Source organism: Phyllobates terribilis, unplaced genomic scaffold, assembly GCF_046119375.1.
Source record: "Phyllobates terribilis strain yellow unplaced genomic scaffold, ASM4611937v1 Scaffold_5716__1_contigs__length_49693, whole genome shotgun sequence".
NCBI classification, from domain to species: domain Eukaryota; kingdom Metazoa; phylum Chordata; class Amphibia; order Anura; family Dendrobatidae; genus Phyllobates; species Phyllobates terribilis.
The window spans coordinates 20,277-42,082 of record NW_027368461.1 but is presented as its reverse complement, the minus strand read 5'-3'; the positions used below and the strand labels follow the sequence as shown (position 1 = coordinate 42,082).

At 37.2% G+C, this 21,806-nt stretch overlaps 1 protein-coding gene across 1 annotated transcript; it reads right to left on the bottom strand.

Annotated features, from left to right (window-relative positions):
- Window positions 1–2,285: 2,285 nt before the first annotated feature.
- LOC141250448 (uncharacterized) lies at window positions 2,286–19,877 on the bottom strand. Its single transcript, XM_073669974.1, is given in 10 exon segments — window positions 2,286–2,345; window positions 2,404–2,598; window positions 2,646–2,677; window positions 2,773–2,899; window positions 3,636–3,832; window positions 4,613–5,406; window positions 7,710–7,997; window positions 7,999–8,276; window positions 19,514–19,731; window positions 19,799–19,877. Coding segments are annotated over 10 exon segments (2,268 nt in total).
- Window positions 19,878–21,806: the final 1,929 nt, after the last annotated feature.

The window sequence follows — 21,806 nt, the reverse complement described above, 5'->3', positions numbered from 1 at the left end:
CATCTCAAAAATAGTTAGGGATATTTTAGTAATTTTGGCATTTTTTAACAGAATTTTTGACGGAATCTGTCCATGGGTGGCTCCTGGTAATAAAATATTGAAATTTGGGTGGTTCAGAATAATTATCGATATAGGGGGTGGTTCCATGTAAATTCGGTCATATAACAGGTGGTTCCGTGCAAAAACGCCTAAAGCATAATGAGACATAAGACATACATATGACTACGACATCAAACCTATCTAGTCAAAATTTAACATGATGATTGTTGGAACTCTACATTTTTACATATGACTTTACGCTAACCTGATTGTTATAATCTTGAGATAAATTTCCTTTATTCAAGTAGAAGGCATTTGAATCAACACCATGTTCCATTTGTTCTTCATGAAGAGAATGATTTGATTCATCATCCTCTTCATGTTGTACCCTCTCAATTGACATTTTTTTGAACTTTGATAGAAAAAACTTCTTCATATTTTTTGGAAGGAAGAGATATGGAAGGAATGAATGTAATGTTGAATGATCATGGTGAGATATGGGTGTATAAATAGGTGAAGAAGGAGTAAATATGTGGTTGTAAAAGCGGTTAAACTAAGTAGCTTCTGGTCTGTGCAATTCAGTTCTCAGCCATTGTAACATCAAAGAGAAGTATGGGCTTGATAAGACAGCCTAATTCTGAGTTTGCATAATAGCCTTCGGATCGTGACGATTGAACATGGTACCACTCGTGACGCGTGAACATTGCATGGTCATGACGAGTCGGATTGTTGGGCTTTTTAACGCTAACTGGTTCTGGCCCAACAAATTTACATTGGGTCAACTAAGTACAATTGAACAAAGAAGTCAGAATTTCCCTATATGGGTCATGTTTCGCCTAAATAGAGTAATTGGGTCCAAATACTCACAAACCAACATATCACAAACAACAAATGAACTTTCCATTTAGATAATAAACGTTGAATGATACATAGGACTGACAAAAAACAAAACAAGGTTGCAATTTTCTAGATAAACAACGTTACATAACACATAAAAAACAATAACTAGAACACAACACAATAACAAAAGACTAATCTTCACCGTGTAATTGCAAAATGTGACGTTCAACCCATGAAGTTGGCACGGATTCGAGCTAGGAGCTCAACCGTGTTGGAATGCATTGGACGATCCCTGGATTTCTCAAATTCTGGGGAACAAGTTGTTGTCAACTATTCATCATCACCAATAGGATGGTGTGGACCAGGATAATCCCTTACAAACATCGTCCATTCAGCATACATTTGTTTCAACGTGTCAAACCTTAACCTCAACACCCCTGGGATTTTCCCCATTCCAGTTGCCTCGTTCCACTATTCTGATATAGCATCCCAGTCTAGCTTCGTGCATCGAGGATTTGGTCGAATGAAGTACAGAGTATAAACAAGCAGAGTGTCATCTTGATGATGATTGAAGTTATATGTTGCTTCACTTTCTTGTTGCACATGATGGTTTGTTAGTGTTGTAGTTTATAAATATTCTTAGTAATAGACATATACTAAAAGTTTACCTCAGTTTGAGAAACACCAAAGAATTCTTGCCCAATTGTTGACGTCATCCATGTTGGAATTGGACGCATGTTGCTACCATCGCGGTTGGCAGTAAAGTAACTGTGGTAAACCGTACCATCACGATACCTAAAAGACACCGTATCAAAATTCATCACACTCCAAAATGAACAAGGAATTGATGTTTTGGAATGAGTTTGCTCTTCCATAACTAGTGTATTTATAGTTGAAGTTGGAGGGAGAGAAGGATTACAGCTACATTACAGCTCACATACAATTTTTCATATCTCTTTCATGATGAGAGGAGACAAAGGCCCGGATCTTAAGCTGCAAAGCCTGATGAAATACTGCATTATAAGGTCACATCTGTGACAGCTACACTACACTAGGGATCAATTTCATTTCCGAATCCAAGCATAAGTTGATGAGAGTCTTCAAAAATAGGGCCTAGTTAAAATCCCATTTGCCAGATTGGACATTTTTGGCTCAGTGTGGGTTTAATGGGCTTCGTTGTGCTTCATTGTGGGCTTTTCTTTGTTTATTGTTGTGTTGTTGTTTCTATTTAATGCTCATCTATGTTTTCATTTTTAAGCTGGTAATGGTTATGTTGGTTGTGTTAAAGTTCTAGTAATGCACTAAATTTCATAATCACTTACCACTAAACTAAATAGGGATTACAACATCAAGACAATTAATGTTACAATATTTCTTAATAATACATTGTTCAAAGAGCATTACATTCATTCTAAATAAGGCAATTCTTCTTTCGATATCTCTCTCATGAGAAAGTTGCATGTTCCCTGCAAAGTTTCATAAAACAAAGAAAAATCATGGGTTAGGATTTCTAAGACGTCTTACATCTCTAACCGCTCTAGTTTTATCCAAATATTTGATATCTTCTTTAGCCTTAAAATTAAGCCTCATAAGACCTTCATTCTGCTCACTTAACACATTTCTCTCTTTCTGGAGTTCATCAATAACCTCTTGTGCTCGTTGACTGAATGGTGGATCAATCCATTCTGTATAATTGCAACCTCCTTCATTATTTGGTTTCTTCACATCCCATGTGCCGAATTATGGGCACCCCCAAAACCTTCTACCAAGTTCCACCGGCCGTTCACGGTCTGTTGAACTTAAAGAAAAACCGCAATAACAGACTTTATTCGTTGTGACTGATGAGGATGATGAAGAAGCCATCTATTGTCACTGAGAGGTTGTGGAATATGCCTTGTGGGTGTAGAAAATATTTCCTAACAAAGACTCTTTTATAGGAGTAAATGTGCTTGTACAAGACAGTTGTATATGTGATGTATCCAGCTTCTATCCATTGTGGGTGTAAACCAGCTGTAACCAACTGTGAATTTCAGTATACGAACTGTGAATTTCAGAAATCACATGGAGGCTTGCATAATATATATAGAAAACAAGTATCATATCAATAGGTGAAACAAGTATTATACCAGATATCATTGGGTTCATGATTTTATGTACTATATTATGCCACAACATCTCAATTAGGTTATTACAACCATTAACAATCAATACAAACCCTTTCATCCACTTATACAATGTTTCCATCCTGCCAAACGTATTATAATCCTATAAAACCAAATATCATGATTTCATATCATTTTCTTGTCAAGCATATCATAACAAGGCATAAATAACCATTTCAAACCAATAAAAATACTTATGAACCCCTAAAACACCTCTTTCATTCATTAAAACAATGTTTTCATCCTGCCGAACACACGTACAACCCCATTAAGCCTAACATCATGATTTTATGTGTTTTTTCTTGTCAAAAATAACATAAAAAGGCATAAATAACCATTTAGAACCAATAAAAATAGTTACGAACACCTAAAACACCTCCTATTATTACTTAGCTCCATTCGTCCCGAGCTAGCCCTGTGTGGCTCGTCACGATCTGTCATGGATCTGCTCGTCACGGGCATGGTCCTTTCACTCATCGCGATTGGTCCGCCTGTCACTCATCACGAGCTGGGCCCTATGTGGCTCGTCACGATTGACAGTACAACGGTTAGTAAAAAATAAGTGTAATAGCTAGCCGAGCCGTTTATATATACTCCGAACTGAATCCTATTTTTTATTTTGTGTTGTTCGGTAGTCTTGGGTAGTGCTCTCAACTGTAAGGGATATGTACGAGTCTTAATTGGGTAGTTAACTGTTTTAACTGTCACCATATACATACACACTTCTTTAATTAGGAATATCAATTTACTTAGGAATGAGACGAGGGTAATATAATATAGGAAAGTGTCAGCTACAAACAAATTTTATGATATAAAATAAGATAAATAAATATATATATCGGAGGTCCAAAAATGCATGTCGGGGTTCAAAAATGCATACCAACAAAAATACATGTCGGAGACAAAAAAATATATCCTAAAAACATGCAAGACGGAAGCCTTTTATACATCTGTATTTACATGTATTTTTAACACATTAGCATGCACTTTTAGCACATAAGCGTGCATTTTTTGCTCATAAGCATGCACTCTCAACACACAAACTTACATTTTGATTAAAAATGAAAGTGCATGCTTATGTGCAAAAAATGCATGCTTATTTGTAAAAAGTACATGATAATGTGTTAAAACTGCATGCAAAATATACATGCATAAAAGGGCTTCTAACATGTATTTTTATTTATATGCATTTTTATTGGGATGTAATTTTTGACCTCCGACTTGCATTTTTTTTTAAAATGACAGTTTATACTTAATTCTCATTTTACACCATAAGTGTTGTTTGCACCCGAACCACATCCATATAATATATCTGAATATATGAGGATAATATAATATATGTGAATTTTAACGCTTTTAATCAAACTCAATATATCACGGTGTTATCTTTAATATTAAAATTTAATATTAAAATTCAATCACATGAATTTAATATTTAAAAACATATAAATCACACACACATTTAAATATAATCAAATATTCTACCACTCAAACCCTTAAACAAAACGCTTAAATTTTTGTATGACTTGATAACCTAATTATAGCCCATCAAACACCTATAACTCCCTCACCATTTCCATTCTTCACTATAGCACAACTCCCTTTATACCTATACCACTTGGCACAAATAAAAAAATAGACCAAATTCACAACCTCCAAACCAGCAATTAGCCCATAAAACAAGTCTAGTCTCCCCACATTCAAATCTTGATCCAACCATGAAACCCTCTTCCCTCCATCTCCACTCACCCTGTCAACAACCGACTCAATCAAGCTACTCAAATAGCTCGAAACCGCCAACCCGGTAAAAAACAATGCCCCACCAATACTCCTCATCCGATCTGAAACCTCCTTATAATAGAACTCAACCAAACCAACCATAGTAAACGCCTCGGAAACTCCTGCCAAAACCAGCTGAGGAACAAGCCAAAACCCGGACTCAGTGAACCCTAATCTCCTCTTATGCTCAACGTAAGAGGACAACCCCATTGAGAGTATAGCAATAAAGATTCCGGTTCCAATCTTTTGTAGGAGGGAGATTTTGAAACGGATAGCGATTAACCGGTCATAGAATGGGAGCCAAAGGGTAACGGCTAGCATGGTGAAGAAATTGTAGGAGGCGGCGGGGATTTGGAAGGTGGTGGTGACATGGCGGTTGGATTGAAGGGCTTGGAAAACGACGTAGTTTTGGAGGGTGATTTGGGAGGTGGAGTATAGTATGGCGGAGACCCAAATTGGGAGGACACGTAAGACGCATTTGACTTCTTCTGATTGGTTGATGGTTATGAGTCTCCATGGGTTTGATGATGATCCGTGTTCGTTGACTTGGTCTTCTGTGGTTATTATTGCGCCTTTGTCTAAGAACCTTAACACGACAGCCAAAAATCATTTTGGTTATGTTATGATCAGTCAAAATGTTGTGACGAGTATAAAGTTATTGTTGACTGCATACGTTGGACGGATGCTGAATATAACCTTGTCTTTTCAAATAATGAATTTCCAAATTATGGATATGAAATATTAATTTATAAAAAGAGAATGATATGTTTAAAAACACGAGTGTCACGTAGTATGAACTGATAATTAAGAAAATAACTCAAAATATTATTTTTCTACATTGATAGTTAGATAGTTATATTCACAGTTTATATTTGACAACAGAAATTTACTTTCACAGAGAACTTCATTAACATAAGCTATATCGAATACAAATACAATGTTACTTGGGCCAAGTTTGATGTAAGAAAAAGCATGTTTTCAGGAGTTTTTTTCCTTGTTGGATATTGTTGTCCCTATATAAATGGATAAAAACTATTACTTTCACATAAAAAATAAGGTCCTTTTTGACAAAGTAATTTAAATTTTTAAATAGCTTAATTATTTTTTCTCAACTATGTTTAACAAATAAATATCGAGTTAGCTAATATTAAGAAAGTTTAAAGTGGTTTGACAAATTCATTTATCATTTGACCTCACAACTAATATTAATTATATACATTATTTTTATTAACTCCATCCTTTAATTTTATAATTTTATTTAAAAAAATTTCTTGTAATAACAAATAACTATTTAACTTTTATATAAAAATTAAACTAATACTTCAGTTATTTATTCAATTCTAATTATAATTTCATCTCAATATTCAATATGACAGAATAGAGCCTAAAAGTGACCATAACGATACTTTTTATTGAAAATAATAGAGGGATATTTATGAAAAGATTTTTTTTAAAAAATGTCTAATTTATAGAAGGACAAGTAATGTAGCTCAATTTTTTTGGTTACTGTGGCTAGGTCTTTTATTATGCCGTGTCGTGTCAACTTTGCCTATTTTCACTTATTGTATTCTGTCTTCGTCTGCTATCAATTTGGTTGAGTTACTTTTTTCAAAAAATAAGTGTGCAATTAATAACTTCAGTGAGCTACTGCACAGACAATCACACCTTTCAAGTTCCAATGCATTCATTTACACGTGTTTTCATTTACTTTTAACTCATTTATTAAGACGTGTTTTATGTTCGAAATATCTCTAAATATATATCAATAAAAATTATAAAATTTATATGTATTTAAAGTATTTATTGAGACGAAAACAAGATCAATCATGACTATGTTTTTCCGTATATATCGAGAGAAATCAAGAAAATTCCCTAAAAGTATGAATAGTTAACAAAAATGAAATGGGAACATCATTTTGGGATGGATGGAGTAGTACGTATGTAAGAAAAGAAGCCTACCATATAGACCTCGCAAAAATCGACCCGACCCGCAAACCCGACCCGACCTGTTTCTGGGTCATAAATCCAACCGGTTTTTATACGAATCTGATTTTGACCCGACCCGATGATCCGAGAAATTTTTTGTCAGAGTATGACCCGACCTGGTAGGTCATGACGCGACCTGTTGGTCAAGAATATAAGCATAAAATATATAAAATTAATTTTAAAAAATAATCTATTTTTATTAAATAAATATTTTTTGTGTAAGAAAATAATTTTTTATTATCCTTTTTAAAGAAAAAATTACAAAAAAGTGAAAAAAGATTCAACATCAACCGACATATTAACCCGACCCGTCATTACACCTGCAATAACCTGACCTATTCTGACCCGGTAAAGTTTGACCTGAAATGACGCGATCCGAAATGACCCGAACCCGAAACTCTCTAACCCGAATCCAACCTGACCGACCCAATTGCCAGGTCTACTACCACATGAGTTTTAAGTTTATATTTAGATAATGAGGTTTGATTGTGAAATTTTTATATTTTAAGGTTTATTTTTATTAAATTTTATTTTTTTATTAATATTAGATATTTTCATATCAATATATACTTACACAATTAAACTTGAATGCTTCGGAAAAAAATGAATGGTTGCTCATAGTAGAACCAATCACGATGCTCTATCAATTGCATAGAAAAGTATGCAAGTACGCGAATGTTGTTGACGTATTAACACTCATTTTTACAGTGTACTTATATATCATAATATGTGTTTATTGATCGTAGTGTATATAGGCATATGCCGGAATGTATGTGCATACATCAGCAATGTTTATGTGCATACTGCAGAACATCCTGAGTCCTAGCACGTACAGATATTCTGACATTAATTTCTCTCTACTTGATTAGATCATGAATAACGAGTTTTGAATCGAACAAATACCTGAACTGATTTGTATATGGGATCTTGGAGTTGACAAATTCGTTAGAAACATGATCCAGTAACCCATCCATTGGAGCATTAGGATCAAGCCTAAGCCTCCTCTTTCTAAAAGAGGACACAATCACCTGTGCGATGCTCACGAAAGGGCTCCCACGCGGCCTCAAGCGCACATAAACCCGAGTACCAAGAAAGAACATGACACATGATAGCAGCATGAGGAGCGCAGGAATGGCTAGCCCCAGGGCCCAACTGACGTCAGACTGGACGTAGACGATAAGTGTCATTGATGGCGAAGGTGAATGTGAAGTAGTACCAGTTGAAGAAGCTCGCGGTACCCCTCTTGCCTGACTCAGTTGATGGGTCGAATTGGTCTGCCCCGAATGCCAGGTTGCATGGCCTTATGCCGGCGGCGCCTACAACTAATAAGGCTAGGCCCGTTAGTAGGACCGCCATTTGGCTCGTTGTGGGGCCCGTGCAGTTTGTTGGTGGGTCTGTGTGGTGTGATGGTGAGCAAGGGTTTGGATGTAGGTTGTGGATGGCTGCTGTTAGGGTTAACACCACCATTCCCTAATTGAATACCAAACCAATGAATTAAGCAAATTTAAAAGTCATGTTCAATGTTGATGCATCAGATATGTATATATGTTGACCCGAATTATCAAGTAAAAGACGTATTAGATATGCGCCTATAAATATTGAACCAATTCCAGGCCTATTAATTAATTAGTGCCTCAAAATAAAAATTGTGCATTATGTTTCAACGACTATATACTCCACAGTTAAAGCTTGTGCATCATACTAACATGCCCTATTTGTTGGGTATAAATTTAGGTGCATAAGTTCTTGTTTGAACGAAACATTCATTCTTAACTAATCAAATCAATTCGTGATCTTTCGTCTATTTATCCTATCTTCTTTGATCTTCGTATCGATTTTTCTAGTACGTTGATTCTATTAGAAGAGTCATAGTTGGTGTTTCTTGGCTTACCTGATTAATTACTAGCTGAACTAGAAATTAGTACATCATACTGATCCAATTTCAGTACATTGTGACTCTCAATTGTTCATTCATATCGCAAGAAATCTTATATTTCAGGAACGCGTAAAGCACATTTAAATTAATAACTTTGTGTGTTCCAAACTTCACCAAGGAGCGATTACATTCAGCCATGTACCCACCAAACTCCAGCTAACTGACATTCTGACTATGTCGGTCTTAATCAGTTCTAATACCTCCAAACTGAGGGGATTGTTAGTACATAGCTAGTTGTTTGCTGGTCATCTTCTTCATTGTATATCTCCTCTTTATTTTTCGTTGTTACTCTCAACACAAACACGTTTGAGATAGTAATTTCAGGAAAGGTATTAGTGTTTCAAAATTAACAGTCTATATGATAGATACCATCCAACGGTTATATTGAGCTGGAGACAAGTTTGTTAGAACCGACCACCTAATAGTTATTGTTGTTTGTAAAGCATGAAAGCCTTCTCCCTATTCTATATATACTCTTTTGTAACCATTGATTATCAATCAATACTTTGCATTCTTTCCAAGATTTCTCTCGTCAATTGAATGTTAACATGGTATCAGTTTAAGTGACGATTTTTTTCCGCATTCTACATTCCACCATTGTTGGTGACTCATCTCTTTCACCAATCTTTCACGCCCGATGATTCATCTCTTTCACCAAGCTTTCACGCATGGTTTCTTTCTCAGGCCACGTTTCTCGGTAACGAAGACGAAAAGGAAAGGAATCTAGACTATTTTTACGTTGTTATTCATTTGTCGATGTGGCTTCGGGACCTGTGACACAATGCAAAACAGTAGTGTGATTCCCTTCGTCAAAGGAATTTGAAAACACCCTTCGTGTTTGCAGAAACAAATACCCTTTCCGAAGGGAGTCATAAGACCATCTTCTAGTGAGTTGCAAGTCGCAAACCCACCTCGACAAATGAACAATAACATGAAAGTTGTCTAGATTCGTTTCCTTTCTGTTAACATTTCCGGGAAATTATAACAAACAGGGTCTCAATATCTTTGGTTTTCTATCCTTCTTGATCAATCGATCACATCGATGCGACAGTCATGGCCTCTTTAGTATCTTCTTCCACTGAAACGCCAAATTCTTTTACAAATGAAACTCCCAAGAACAGTCCTTGGATTGTGGCTTCATCTGGTCAGCCCGGTATTCCACTCGTTTCACATATCTTTGACGGTAAGCTCTATGGTGAATGGTGTCGTGCAGTGACACTTTCGCTATACGCAAGAAAAAAGGGGCTTTTTTACAGGAGAAATTCCAAAACATGTTGCTCCTGATCCAAAGCTGCCATTGTGGAACAGGTGTAACGATCTTGCGATCGTCTGGTTAATCAACTCAGTCAGTCCAGAAATTGGAGGAGTGTGATCTTCTACGAGACTGCAAAAAGAAGTTTGGAATGAGCTGGAAGCAAGATTCGGTCAATTAAACAGTGCTCAATGCTATTCTGTTAAGAGAGAACTTACAATGATTTCTCAGGGAAATCAGTCCATCACAACTTATCTCACTTCAATCAAAGTCCTATGGGATGATCTTCAAAACTTCAAAAAGCGAAGCAAATATCATGGTTGTTAGTATTATACAAAAGTCTTCCACAGAAGATGATGAAGGTAAACTCATTCAGTTACTTATGGGACTGAATGAGTCGTATTCAGCTATTCGTGGCTAAACACTCCAGCTTAAGCCTACTCCTGACGTAGCAACAACTTATTCTCTTCTTCTTCAAGAAGAAAATCAAAGGCAATTTGGTGTTCAATATAACATTGTTAATTTAGTTGCATTGTTAATTCAGTTGCATCCCTTTATGCTAGAAATCACAAAGAAAAAAGTAAAGGAGATTTCAAGAAGTCTTCTCTTGTGGGAAGTCACTGCAGGAAGACTAGACATTTGGTGGACAAATGTAATAGAGTTCATGGATTTCCTCCAGAATTCAAGTTCACGAAGAACAAGAAGGTTGCTGCAAATGTTCAGGTTGATGAAAACTGTGATGACAGTTCAGCAATCATCCATGGATTCTCTAATGCTCAATGTCAACAACTTCTTGCTCTTCTCCAAGGAAATTCTACTGGAGCTCAAGGATTTTGTGGAGCAGTTGAAATTTCTTCTTCTTCAAATGAAACTAATGTCATGAACATTGCTGGTATAAATCCCTACCTTCTACTCCTTATAAATGGATGATAGATAGTGGGGACAATGCTTACATGAGTTAAGATAGTACGAACTTCCAGTCTCTTAAACCTATTTCTCGACCTTTACATGTGATTATGCCTAATGGTGAGAAGTTTGTTGTAAGTCTGGAATGTGATATCATACTATCTTCTTAGTTAACTTTGAAAGGAGTTTTGTATGCTCCTTGTTTTATGTTTAACCTGATTTCTGTCCAAAGACTTACTTCTCAATTGCAATCTATTGTACTATTTACTAAGGAGTTGTGTCTCTTGCAGGACCTTTCCAAGAACAAGCTAGTGGTAATTGGTAACTCGACAAATGGGGTTTATTTTCTGAAGAACACAACATCCCTTGCTTCTTTGTCTAGCTCATCTTTTCGTGTTCCTAAAAGTGTTGTCTCTAGTGATGATCCTTTACTATGGCATATTAGATGTGGGCAGTTACCTACGTATAAACTCAAGAAAATGTCTTTGTTTCTAGAATCTTTAGCTGTGAACAGTGATGACTTTGTATCTTGTGATGTGTTGGAAATAACACGTTACCAAAGTAGAAAATACGTGTTTTGATTAGCTATTGTCTTTTGTCTCTAAGGTTCATTAAGCCTTAGATGCGCTTCACTAGTATTGAATTGCGCTTTCGATACTTGAGATGCGCTTGACCAATGTAGGACACTTAGTAATGAATTTACTAATGTCCTTTAAGTGCGGAAGTGGTCAGACGACAATAAAGCGCGCTTTAAGTTATTAAATCGCACTTCTATTTGCACACAACACAAGAGTTTTTTTCCAAGGTGAGAACCCTAAGCCACTAATTGACTCGGGATAAAACTCACCACTAATTTTGTATTGATTGAATAGGGTTACAATCTCTTGCTTCAACACGAGAAGCTCACTTGTAAGCTTTCTCCTCACAATACAACCAATCAGCTCAAGAACAAATGGCTCTACACTCTCTCTGAATACAAACCTGAGTAATCAATCTAAGCACCCCTAGCTTTCCCTATGAACTACTCACTTTGTATTACAGCTTCGAAATCCCTCTGATCCCCCTTTTTAGAGTGAATGCTATAGTCCTCTATTTATACAAAAACCTTAAGCTACCCTTGCTTAATTCCTTGTAACAAACTAGAAGACTAAGCAATAGCCACCTCATCAATCCGTGTGCCTTGATCACTTCACCAGAATTAATCAACGGCTTGGAGTGATTTGGTTTTGTTCTCCATGTGTTGATCCACGCCACATAAGCAATCCGTGTGCTTTAAGCTCTAACAAACTCTTGCCACGCTGGCGATCCCTGGAGTAGCGTCACAAAGAGTGTAAAGTTCTTCTCGCACCTTCCTGTGCACGCAACTTGCACTCTCCCGCTTTACCAGCCTTCGAAGCGTCTAGATTTGTTCTCCTACGCTCTGGCACACCCTAAGCTTCAGTGGAACCTCGTGATCAACTTTCTCCTTTTGCTTCAAGCGCATCTTCAATGGCTTAGAAGCACGCCTACACTCACATCTGTACGTTGACAGGATTTATTGAAACACCGTTTTGCGAAACTTGATTTCTCCGCTTGGTGTTAAGCGCGACTGTGACCAGTCAAGCGCATCTCTAAGTGACTTAAGCGCATCCTTACAAGTATGGCAATGACCTGGAAGGCTTAAAAACACTAAGAGATTAAACATATTAGTTTGTTATCATCAAAACACAGAGAAATACATTGAGCTTTAATATTCCTACCAAAGCTCAACTAACAATTTCCCCCTTTTTGATGATGACAAACTATATAACAGGTAAGCTCATATACTTTCATTAGTGATGAAATTGAAGACAACAAACATCAATTTAATCATATACACAGATTCGGAAATAGGTCGAAGTATCTTTACCAAGTACCTTATCGACAGATTTCGAATTCCCCCTAAGTTCAAGCACGGTCTCAAACTTCCCCCTTAATCAAAGAAGGATGTACCTGTTTTCTTCCCCCTTTTGACATCATCGAAAAATTCAAGCGTAATCATACAGTCGGAAAGTTAGCAGGTGCGCTTCTCTAGGTTAAGATCAAAACAATACTGAGATAGTGAAAAAATCAAACAGAGAAGGCAAAGAAAATATCACATTAGCAAGACTCTCAGAGATATAAAAGTCAAGTGCATGCTTAGTAATTTCCAAACTGCCAAAAGTAGGGTCGGAATACTAGGGAGACTAGTTCAGAATACAAATAAACATAGTAAAGAGTAAGAAGCCCAGCAAATCCGCTTTATAAGCGCAACCACCACACACAAACAACAAAGTCGTTAATCAACTAGAGAACTTCATCACATGCGCTGATTCTTGTTGGTCCGCTCTGTGAGTGGGGAGATGCAGGGGAGAGACAAATGTATCACATTTAGACAAACATGAAGGTCAACAAACCTGGAGGGGGTGGCGACTTTTATGTTTAAGCGCAACCTTTTCCCTTACCAGAAGTACATAACAACGTCTCTAGATGTGCTTTCTTCTTGGGAGATTTGATGAAGTCTCTTCGCCCTGTGCATGAAGCACAATCAGCGATAATCGTGGCCACAGTACCTTTATGATCACCAAACTGAGAAAGGTTCTGAGCCACAAGCTCTTGGTCGACGGCAAGAAGCTTGAATATGATAGTGATGAAGCTCAATGTCGAATGTAACTATCTTCGTGTATGTATGTGATGTCCAGTGTCAAACTTACCAGCCACTATGCAGATAGTAAAATGAACGGGAAATGCACATTTCAAGTTGGGGACATTACAGCATTCAATCACTCAAGTAATATGTAATCGTATGTGCATATACATGTAGCATGGTAATTGAGGCTTTTTGTCACCAAATGAATACTTCTCTAATGTAGAGCTCAATAAAGGACGAGAGAAGCGTTACATCTAGTCAGGCTAGGGACACCTATGCAATGGATCATTTCTTAGGCATGTAATATGGGTAGAAGACGATCACCATTGTCACGTTTTTGGCAATGAAGAGCATGCAATGACTGAGATTATATCAAATCGAGCTAAACTAGGAAGATACCTTAGAAGCGCAATCCGTTTGATAAACAACTACACAGAATGAGATGATTTAATCATTTAAGCGCATGCTACTAAAGTTCAAACATTGATATTATGCTTGCTAGTTCTAGTCAAATAGAGGAATACTTACAGTGCCATTGCCTTTAAGCTAATGGAGTTGCACGAAACCGAATTGAACCTGGAAGTTTAAGAAAGTCTATCGGTCAAGCGCTTGTGTAGGATATTCGCTATTTGCCCTTCTGAAGATATATAGTCACGCTTGATGATCTTGCGCTTCAAATGATCACATAGAAAGTGTACACCGAGATATAAGCATGAATGGTGTACTGGTATGTCTCGTGATCTTTTCTTGCCTTTTGCCCTGAAGAAGTCTTGTGCTTCTTCCTTATGTTGAAATGAGAGTAGCCGTAGTGGATCGCTCATTACAAACAATCGCTAAACATGAATCTTCTACTCTTCATTTCATTCTGCATAGAAAAAGATCAATTTCTATGTTCCCTACGAAGCGCAAGCTTCGTGGGAACATTGTCCATAGCTATTGACTCGCTTGTTTTATGAACAGGCTCATAATAGCTAGGATCATTAAGATCAAGCACAATATGAGGTCGCGCTTTACGAAGCGCACCTATGTGCTTTAAAGCGCAACCGTTGTCAACATGTGAACGTTGATAACGTTGACGCTTGCCCTTGGATTTAGCCATCGGCTTATAGGGCTTAGTTGGGGTATGCGCTTGTTTATTATACAAATGATGCGCTTTTGCCCCACGAAACCACTCTTTGGTTTCTGAAGGTTGTTCCTCAAGTACCTTAATCCTGCTCTTTAAATGAGAGTTTTCACTCTTGTAAGCAGTAAGGTCTTGTTCAAGTGATTTGATCTTAGAAGATATTTCACTTGCTTGAGGAGGAATGGAGGAAGAGGAAGATTCCTGGGGGTCATAACCCAATCCAGGTCTAGCTTTAACAAAGCCGGTTTGAGAAACAGGCTTTGTTTCCACTAACTTTGTAAGAACATCAAGCTTTGATATGATCTGATCAAGCTTAACATCTTTGGTTGAGACAGAGTTACCTTCTAACCCTTTACCATGACAAAGTTCACAAGATTTAGAAGGGAGTGTGTTTTTGTCATGTAAATGTTTAGAAAGCTCAACCAGTTCTTCCTTAGCATTATCTAGTTCAACAAGCTGTGCTCTAGCATCAGTTGCTAGAGACTTATGTTGAACCATAAGCTCTTTTAGAAGGAGGATTAGATTGCGCTTGGGAAGAATATCAAGGTTCAGGTCATTTACCTCAATATCAGAGCTAGAGTCTGAGTCTGATCTACTACCAGCCATCAAGCAGACACCAGCTTGCGCTCCATCATCCGAATCTCCATCAGATTCACCCCAGAGTGAAACAAAAGCTTGTTTAGGAGGGGGTTGTATTTCGGTGGAGCTTGCGCTTGGATTCACCTTTAGATGAGGACATGCTTTAGCAAGGTGTCCCTTATCGTTGCAGTTGAAACAGATGAACTCCTTGAGGTCGCGCTGCTTGGTGGTAGGATCGCGCTGATTGAAACCACCTTGTTTCTTGAAGAATTTCTTCACAACCTTAGTCATCATAGCGACGTCCTTATCATCATCTTCTTCTCCTTCTTCATCATTTTCAAGCTTTTGGAGTACACGTGAAAGCTTGAGCGCTATCCCTCTTGTTTCTTGGTTTGAGTACTTTTCCTCGTTGTTCTTGATTTCCTGCACTTTAAATTTACCTGCAAGAACAGAGATAGGCAAATCTCGGGTTTCCTTGGACTGAAGAAGAATTTGCTTGAGGGTTGTATACTTTGAGTTCACTCCATGAATGAACGCCATAGAATACTCCCAAGCTTTCTTCTCCATTCCAGCAGAAAGCATCTTGTCATATAGGATTTGACACCGAGAATGATAATCAGAGACGAGCTCATTTTCCCCCATTCGAATGGAGCAAAACTCGCGATTAAGCTCAAAGATACGGTTGTCCTTCATATCATCACTGCCAGAGTGCATGTTTATAATAGCTTTCCACATAGCTTGAGCAGTGGGAAGGGACATTACCTTGTCTATATCTTTCCGTGAAAGAGCATTAAGAATGAGCTGTCGCGCTTTAGCATTCTTCTCCATAAGTTGGTACTCTTTTGCTTCCCATTTTGAGTCATCCGTCTCGGAGATCTTCTCATCACCCTTTTCAATAATCTTCCAGCACTGATAGTCGGTTTGCTGGATGTAGTTCTTCGTCATAGTGAGCCACCATTCAAGTTCGCCTTCAATAAGGACATGGGGCTTGGCGAGAGAAATACCGAGGTTGAAGCTGGCCATTGTTCTAGACTTGAGAATCCTTTTGAACCTGTAAAAGGATTAGTGCAAATAGGCAAACCTGGTGCTCTGATACCAATTGTTGGAAATAACACGTTACCAAAGTAGAAAATACGTGTTTTGATTAGCTATTGTCTTTTGTCTCTAAGGTTCATTAAGCCTTAGATGCGCTTCACTAGTATTGAATTGCGCTTTTGATACTTGAGATGCGCTTGACCAATGTAGGACACTTAGTAATGAATTTACTAATGTCCTTTAAGTGCGGAAGTGGTCAGACGACAATAAAGCGCGCTTTAAGTTATTAAAGCGCACTTCTATTTGCACACAACACAAGAGTTTTTTTCCAAGGTGAGAACCCTAAGCCACTAATTGACTCGGGATAAAACTCACCACTAATTTTGTATTGATTGAATAGGGTTACAATCTCTTGCTTCAACACGAGAAGCTCACTTGTAAGCTTTCTCCTCACAATACAACCAATCAGCTCAAGAACAAATGGCTCTACACTCTCTCTGAATACAAACCTGAGTAATCAATCTAAGCACCCCTAGCTTTCCCTATGAACTACTCACTTTGTATTACAGCTTCGAAATCCCTCTGATCCCCCTTTTTAGAGTGAATGCTATAGTCCTCTATTTATACAAAAACCTTAAGCTACCCTTGCTTAATTCCTTGTAACAAACTAGAAGACTAAGCAATAGCCACCTCATTAATCCGTGTGCCTTGATCACTTCACCAGAATTAATCAACGGCTTGGAGTGATTTGGTTTTGTTCTCCATGTGTTGATCCACGCCACATAAGCAATCCGTGTGCTTTAAGCTCTAACAAACTCTTGCCACGCTGGCGATCCCTGGAGTAGCGTCACAAAGAGTGTAAAGTTCTTCTCGCACCTTCCTGTGCACGCAACTTGCACTCTCCCGCTTTACCAGCCTTCGAAGCGTCTAGATTTGTTCTCCTACGCTCTGGCACACCCTAAGCTTCAGTGGAACCTCGTGATCAACTTTCTCCTTTTGCTTCAAGCGCATCTTCAATGGCTTAGAAGCACGCCTACACTCACATCTGTACGTTGACAGGATTTATTGAAACACCGTTTTGCGAAACTTGATTTCTCCGCTTGGTGTTAAGCGCGACTGTGACCAGTCAAGCGCATCTCTAAGTGACTTAAGCGCATCCTTACAAGTATGGCAATGACCTGGAAGGCTTAAAACACTAAGAGATTAAACATATTAGTTTGTTATCATCAAAACACAGAGAAATACATTGAGCTTTAATATTCCTACCAAAGCTCAACTAACATGATGTTTGTGAAAAAGCTAGACATAAAAGACTACCATTTAATAAAAGTTCAATAACTTCTAAAGCAATTTTTGAGCTCATACACATTGATGCTTGGGTTCCATACCGAACACTAACTACTGATGGTTACAGGTAATTCTTAATAGTGGTAGACAATTTTAGTCATTGCACATGGACTCACTTGCTCACCACAAAGAATAATGCACTTGCCTTCACTGAGAGCTTTGTGCATTTTGGTGCAGAATCAAGTTGGCAGGATTGTGAAGATCATTCATTCAGATAATTCCTTGGAGCTATGATCCAGCTTTGCAACAAGACAAATCTTAACTGAAAGGGTATAATCCACTAAAAGACGTGTGCGTATTCCCCCCAGCGGAATGGTTTTGTCGAGCAAAAGCACATGCACCTACTGTAGATGTCTAGAGCGCTCTTATTTCAGTTTGGTCTGCCTCTGAGTTACTGGGGAGATTGTGTATTTACAGCCACACACATGATCAATAGGTTTCCTACACCTGTATTGAACAACCTATCTCCCTATGAAGTTATGTTTGGTACTAAGCCGGACTATACTCTTCTTCGCGCGTTTGGTTGTCTATGTTATGCATCATCTACTCCACTTAGACGTGACAAGCTCCAACCACGAGCAATCGGATGTGTCTTCCCAGGCTACATGTTTGGAAAGAAAGGGTACAAGTTGCTCAATCTGGACAACAACAAGATGTGCATCTCCAGAGATGTTGCATTTCATGAGAACAAGTGTCCTTTCACCATCAACCATGTACCTCAAAATCTCTGACTTTTTACCACCATTTTTCAATGAAGAGATGGTACCTGGACTAACTGAGTCTTGTCATTCCCAAGACATTTGTCCAGATGTTCCATCTCCAGACATTACCACAATTTTTTTCTCAAGCTATTCCATTTCCAGTTGTCCTTCACAAAGCACTTCAACTCCTACTCTTGGCATCATTACCTCGCAAATTTTATCTACTACAACCAATACCCACACGCGACCTTCCAGAATCCATACACGACTGCTTATCTAGATTACTATTACTGCAACCTTGCTTCAACAGAGGAACACACCTCTCATGTTTGCAGTCATACTTTAACATCAAATGTGCCTCAAGCCTTTTGCTTCACACCTTAGCCCCTAACACAGAAGTTCCTAAGGTAGAACCAATTACCTTTGCAGAAGCTCCAAAAGACCCAAGATGGGTTAAAGCAATGGAGATAGAGTTTGCAGCTTTAGACTTAAACAAGACATGGGAACTGGTAATTCTCTGAAAAGGCAAGAAACCAGTTGGTTGAAAATAGATCTACAAGGTGAAGAGGAAAGCAGATGGATCTATAGAGAGATTCAAGGCCAGATTAGTAGTGAAGGGATGGACTAGGCAACCCGGTTTACCACAAGAGAACCAAGCACGTTGACATAGACTGTCACTTCGTGATGGAGAAGTTGTTGGAAGGGCTAATTTCATTATCATACGTGACACACGCCAACAAAACAACAACTAGCCGATATACTTACAAAAACTACTGATATTCAACATCAAGATGTTCTCTGCAAATTGGGTATAGTGAACTCAACTATCCCCAATTTGAGGGGGATGATAGAACACCATCCCAACGATTATGCTGAGATGGACACAAGTTTGTTAGAACCGACTAGTTAGTTAGTTATTGTTGTTTGTAAAGCATGAAAGCCTTCTCCGTGTTCTATATATACTTCTTTGTATAATCTGATCAATCAATACGTTGCATCCTTTCCAAGAATCTCTTTAATTAAATATTAACACGACGTATATGCATGTGGCGATATTATACACTAATATCTAAATAAACACCCCTTTATTATTACGTCAAACTCTACAGCTATATCATTAATAGGAACCAAGTATATAATGTCCATGCATGTAGTAGGATAACTACAAATTAATTACATACCATAAAAGACGAAACAGAGGAAAAGGCCAAGGCGTTGTATCGGCCATAGTATGTATCGGAAAGGAAAGCTCCGATCAAGGTAGCAAAGTTGGCTGAACCATTGAATACGTTGACAAGAGTAGTAGCTGTTATCGTCTTCATCCCGAACACTGTTGTTAAGTACACCAATAGGTTCGATGCCGTACCAATTGTCCCTAGCTTCTCAAATGTCTCGTTTCCTATACACCAATTTATTGTTACATAATATACAAACTAAATCAATCATAGTAATAGCTTGTCAATTACCTATGATGTAGGGCATGGCTTTAACTCCTCTGTAATTGATACTCTCGTGTCTTGTTTCTTCTTTCTCACGGTTCTCCATTGTTAGAGATGGGATTATGGTTTTGTGTTTAGATGGAGGCTATGGCTATGCAGAGAAATCATGTATAGAAGTGTTATATAGAGATCAAACAGAGGAAGTGATTGTGAATATGTTCTTTTTTCCTTTTCTTTTTTTTTCTCAAGTACATGTGAAGATAAGTAACTGATCCATATGTGAAACGCATAAGTGGGCCCTCTGCATGCAGTCAATACAGGAGAGTTGGTGATGTTCACGTTTACTTGAGCTGGCGTCATCTATACCTTGCCTAATATGGATCGTTTGGTAAGACCATGAATATCCACGTTCACAAATCCCACCTCTATTTCCACATTTTTAATATAATATTAATTTTTTATCAAATATTTTAATCAATTCAACTATAATAATAAAAATCACATTTATCCATTACCTTTAATATGAGCGCAAATTCAATATATTTTTATTTTTTACTTTCTTATAATTATAATATAACTACAATATAACAATTCAATATAATAATTATATTAAACATAAAATCTGAAAATTCATTTAAATAATTATAAATTTTGATATAATAATTATATTAAACTGCATTTGGATCTATTTGACTAAAATAAATAATAAATGGACAAATAAAAGTAGATTTTCTAAATGTGTTAAATAAATCAATATTGGTCTCATTCAATAGAAAATTTGTTTTTATTAATTTTGATATAAATTTTAATTTTTAATATTTATATAATTAACAAAAAAATTAAAAAAACAAAAACTAAATTAAACCTTATATTTAAAAAAAAATACATTGACCAATGAGGAGGGGGCAAGTGCCCCCCCACCAGTTGGTCGCTGGTGGGCATTTGGGCGACCATTGTGGTCGCCCAAGCATACATTTAAAAAAAATTGCTATATGGTGGGACCCACCCACTACAAATACACCGCCCATACACTGATAATGGAGGTCTAATGTACTCCTTCCGTCCTTTTTCTGCTTCCTTTTTCTTTTTTCATATTTGTCGATACATATTTTCTATCGTATATACCTCTAAATATATTAATCCAAAAATCTTAAAATTTTGATATTTTAAAAAAATTTATTGAGACGAATCAAACAAGATCACTCACGACTATGTTCTTACTTACATATTGGGATATATTAGCAAGATTCCCTTAACCGGTGAATAGTGTCGGAAAAAAAGTGAGAATAGCATAAGGGGACGGAGTGAGTACAATATAAGGTCATTTTTTATAATAACATTTTATTTTTGGGGAAAGGGGTTTATATCAATCTTAGTACGTGTACAAAAGTAATAATTAAACGGTATCTGGGGTGCACTTCCGAAAATAGCGAGGTCCACTCTAAAATAAGCGCATATGTTATACGTCTACAGGAGAATGAAAGAAAAGAGTAGGCGCATATGATATTCACCAAGACACATATCTAATGCATCTATTTGAGAGTGCACCCTCTAAAAAATGAAAATGCGTGTTAGAACTCCCTAATTAAATCATGAAAAATTCCATTATAGTGAAAAATGAGAAAATAAATGTATTCCAAATAAGTCCTTATATGAAATAACCTCTTTATAATTGGTAAGACGAACTAGTCTTTTTCTAAAGCTCTCTGCAATTATTATTATTAACAATAATTATAGAAATGATACTATCTTTAAAAATTAATCGATGAGGGAAATTTAATAAATTCTAGATAGAGTCAAACCCGGTCTTCGGATATGGGTGAAAAAATCATTTTAACTCCTTTGTATAGGACACTTTTTCACAAAATCAGCTGTTAATTCTGAGAAAGAACTGTAACAGTTTTATTCCACACTAGAATCATGTTGTCCGTGCTTCGCACGAGCCTTATATATGTCAATATTTTAGCTTATGTGATGAGTTTAATTTATGTTTCACGTAGGTGTAATTCTAGTTTATTTCATACAATGTTAAATA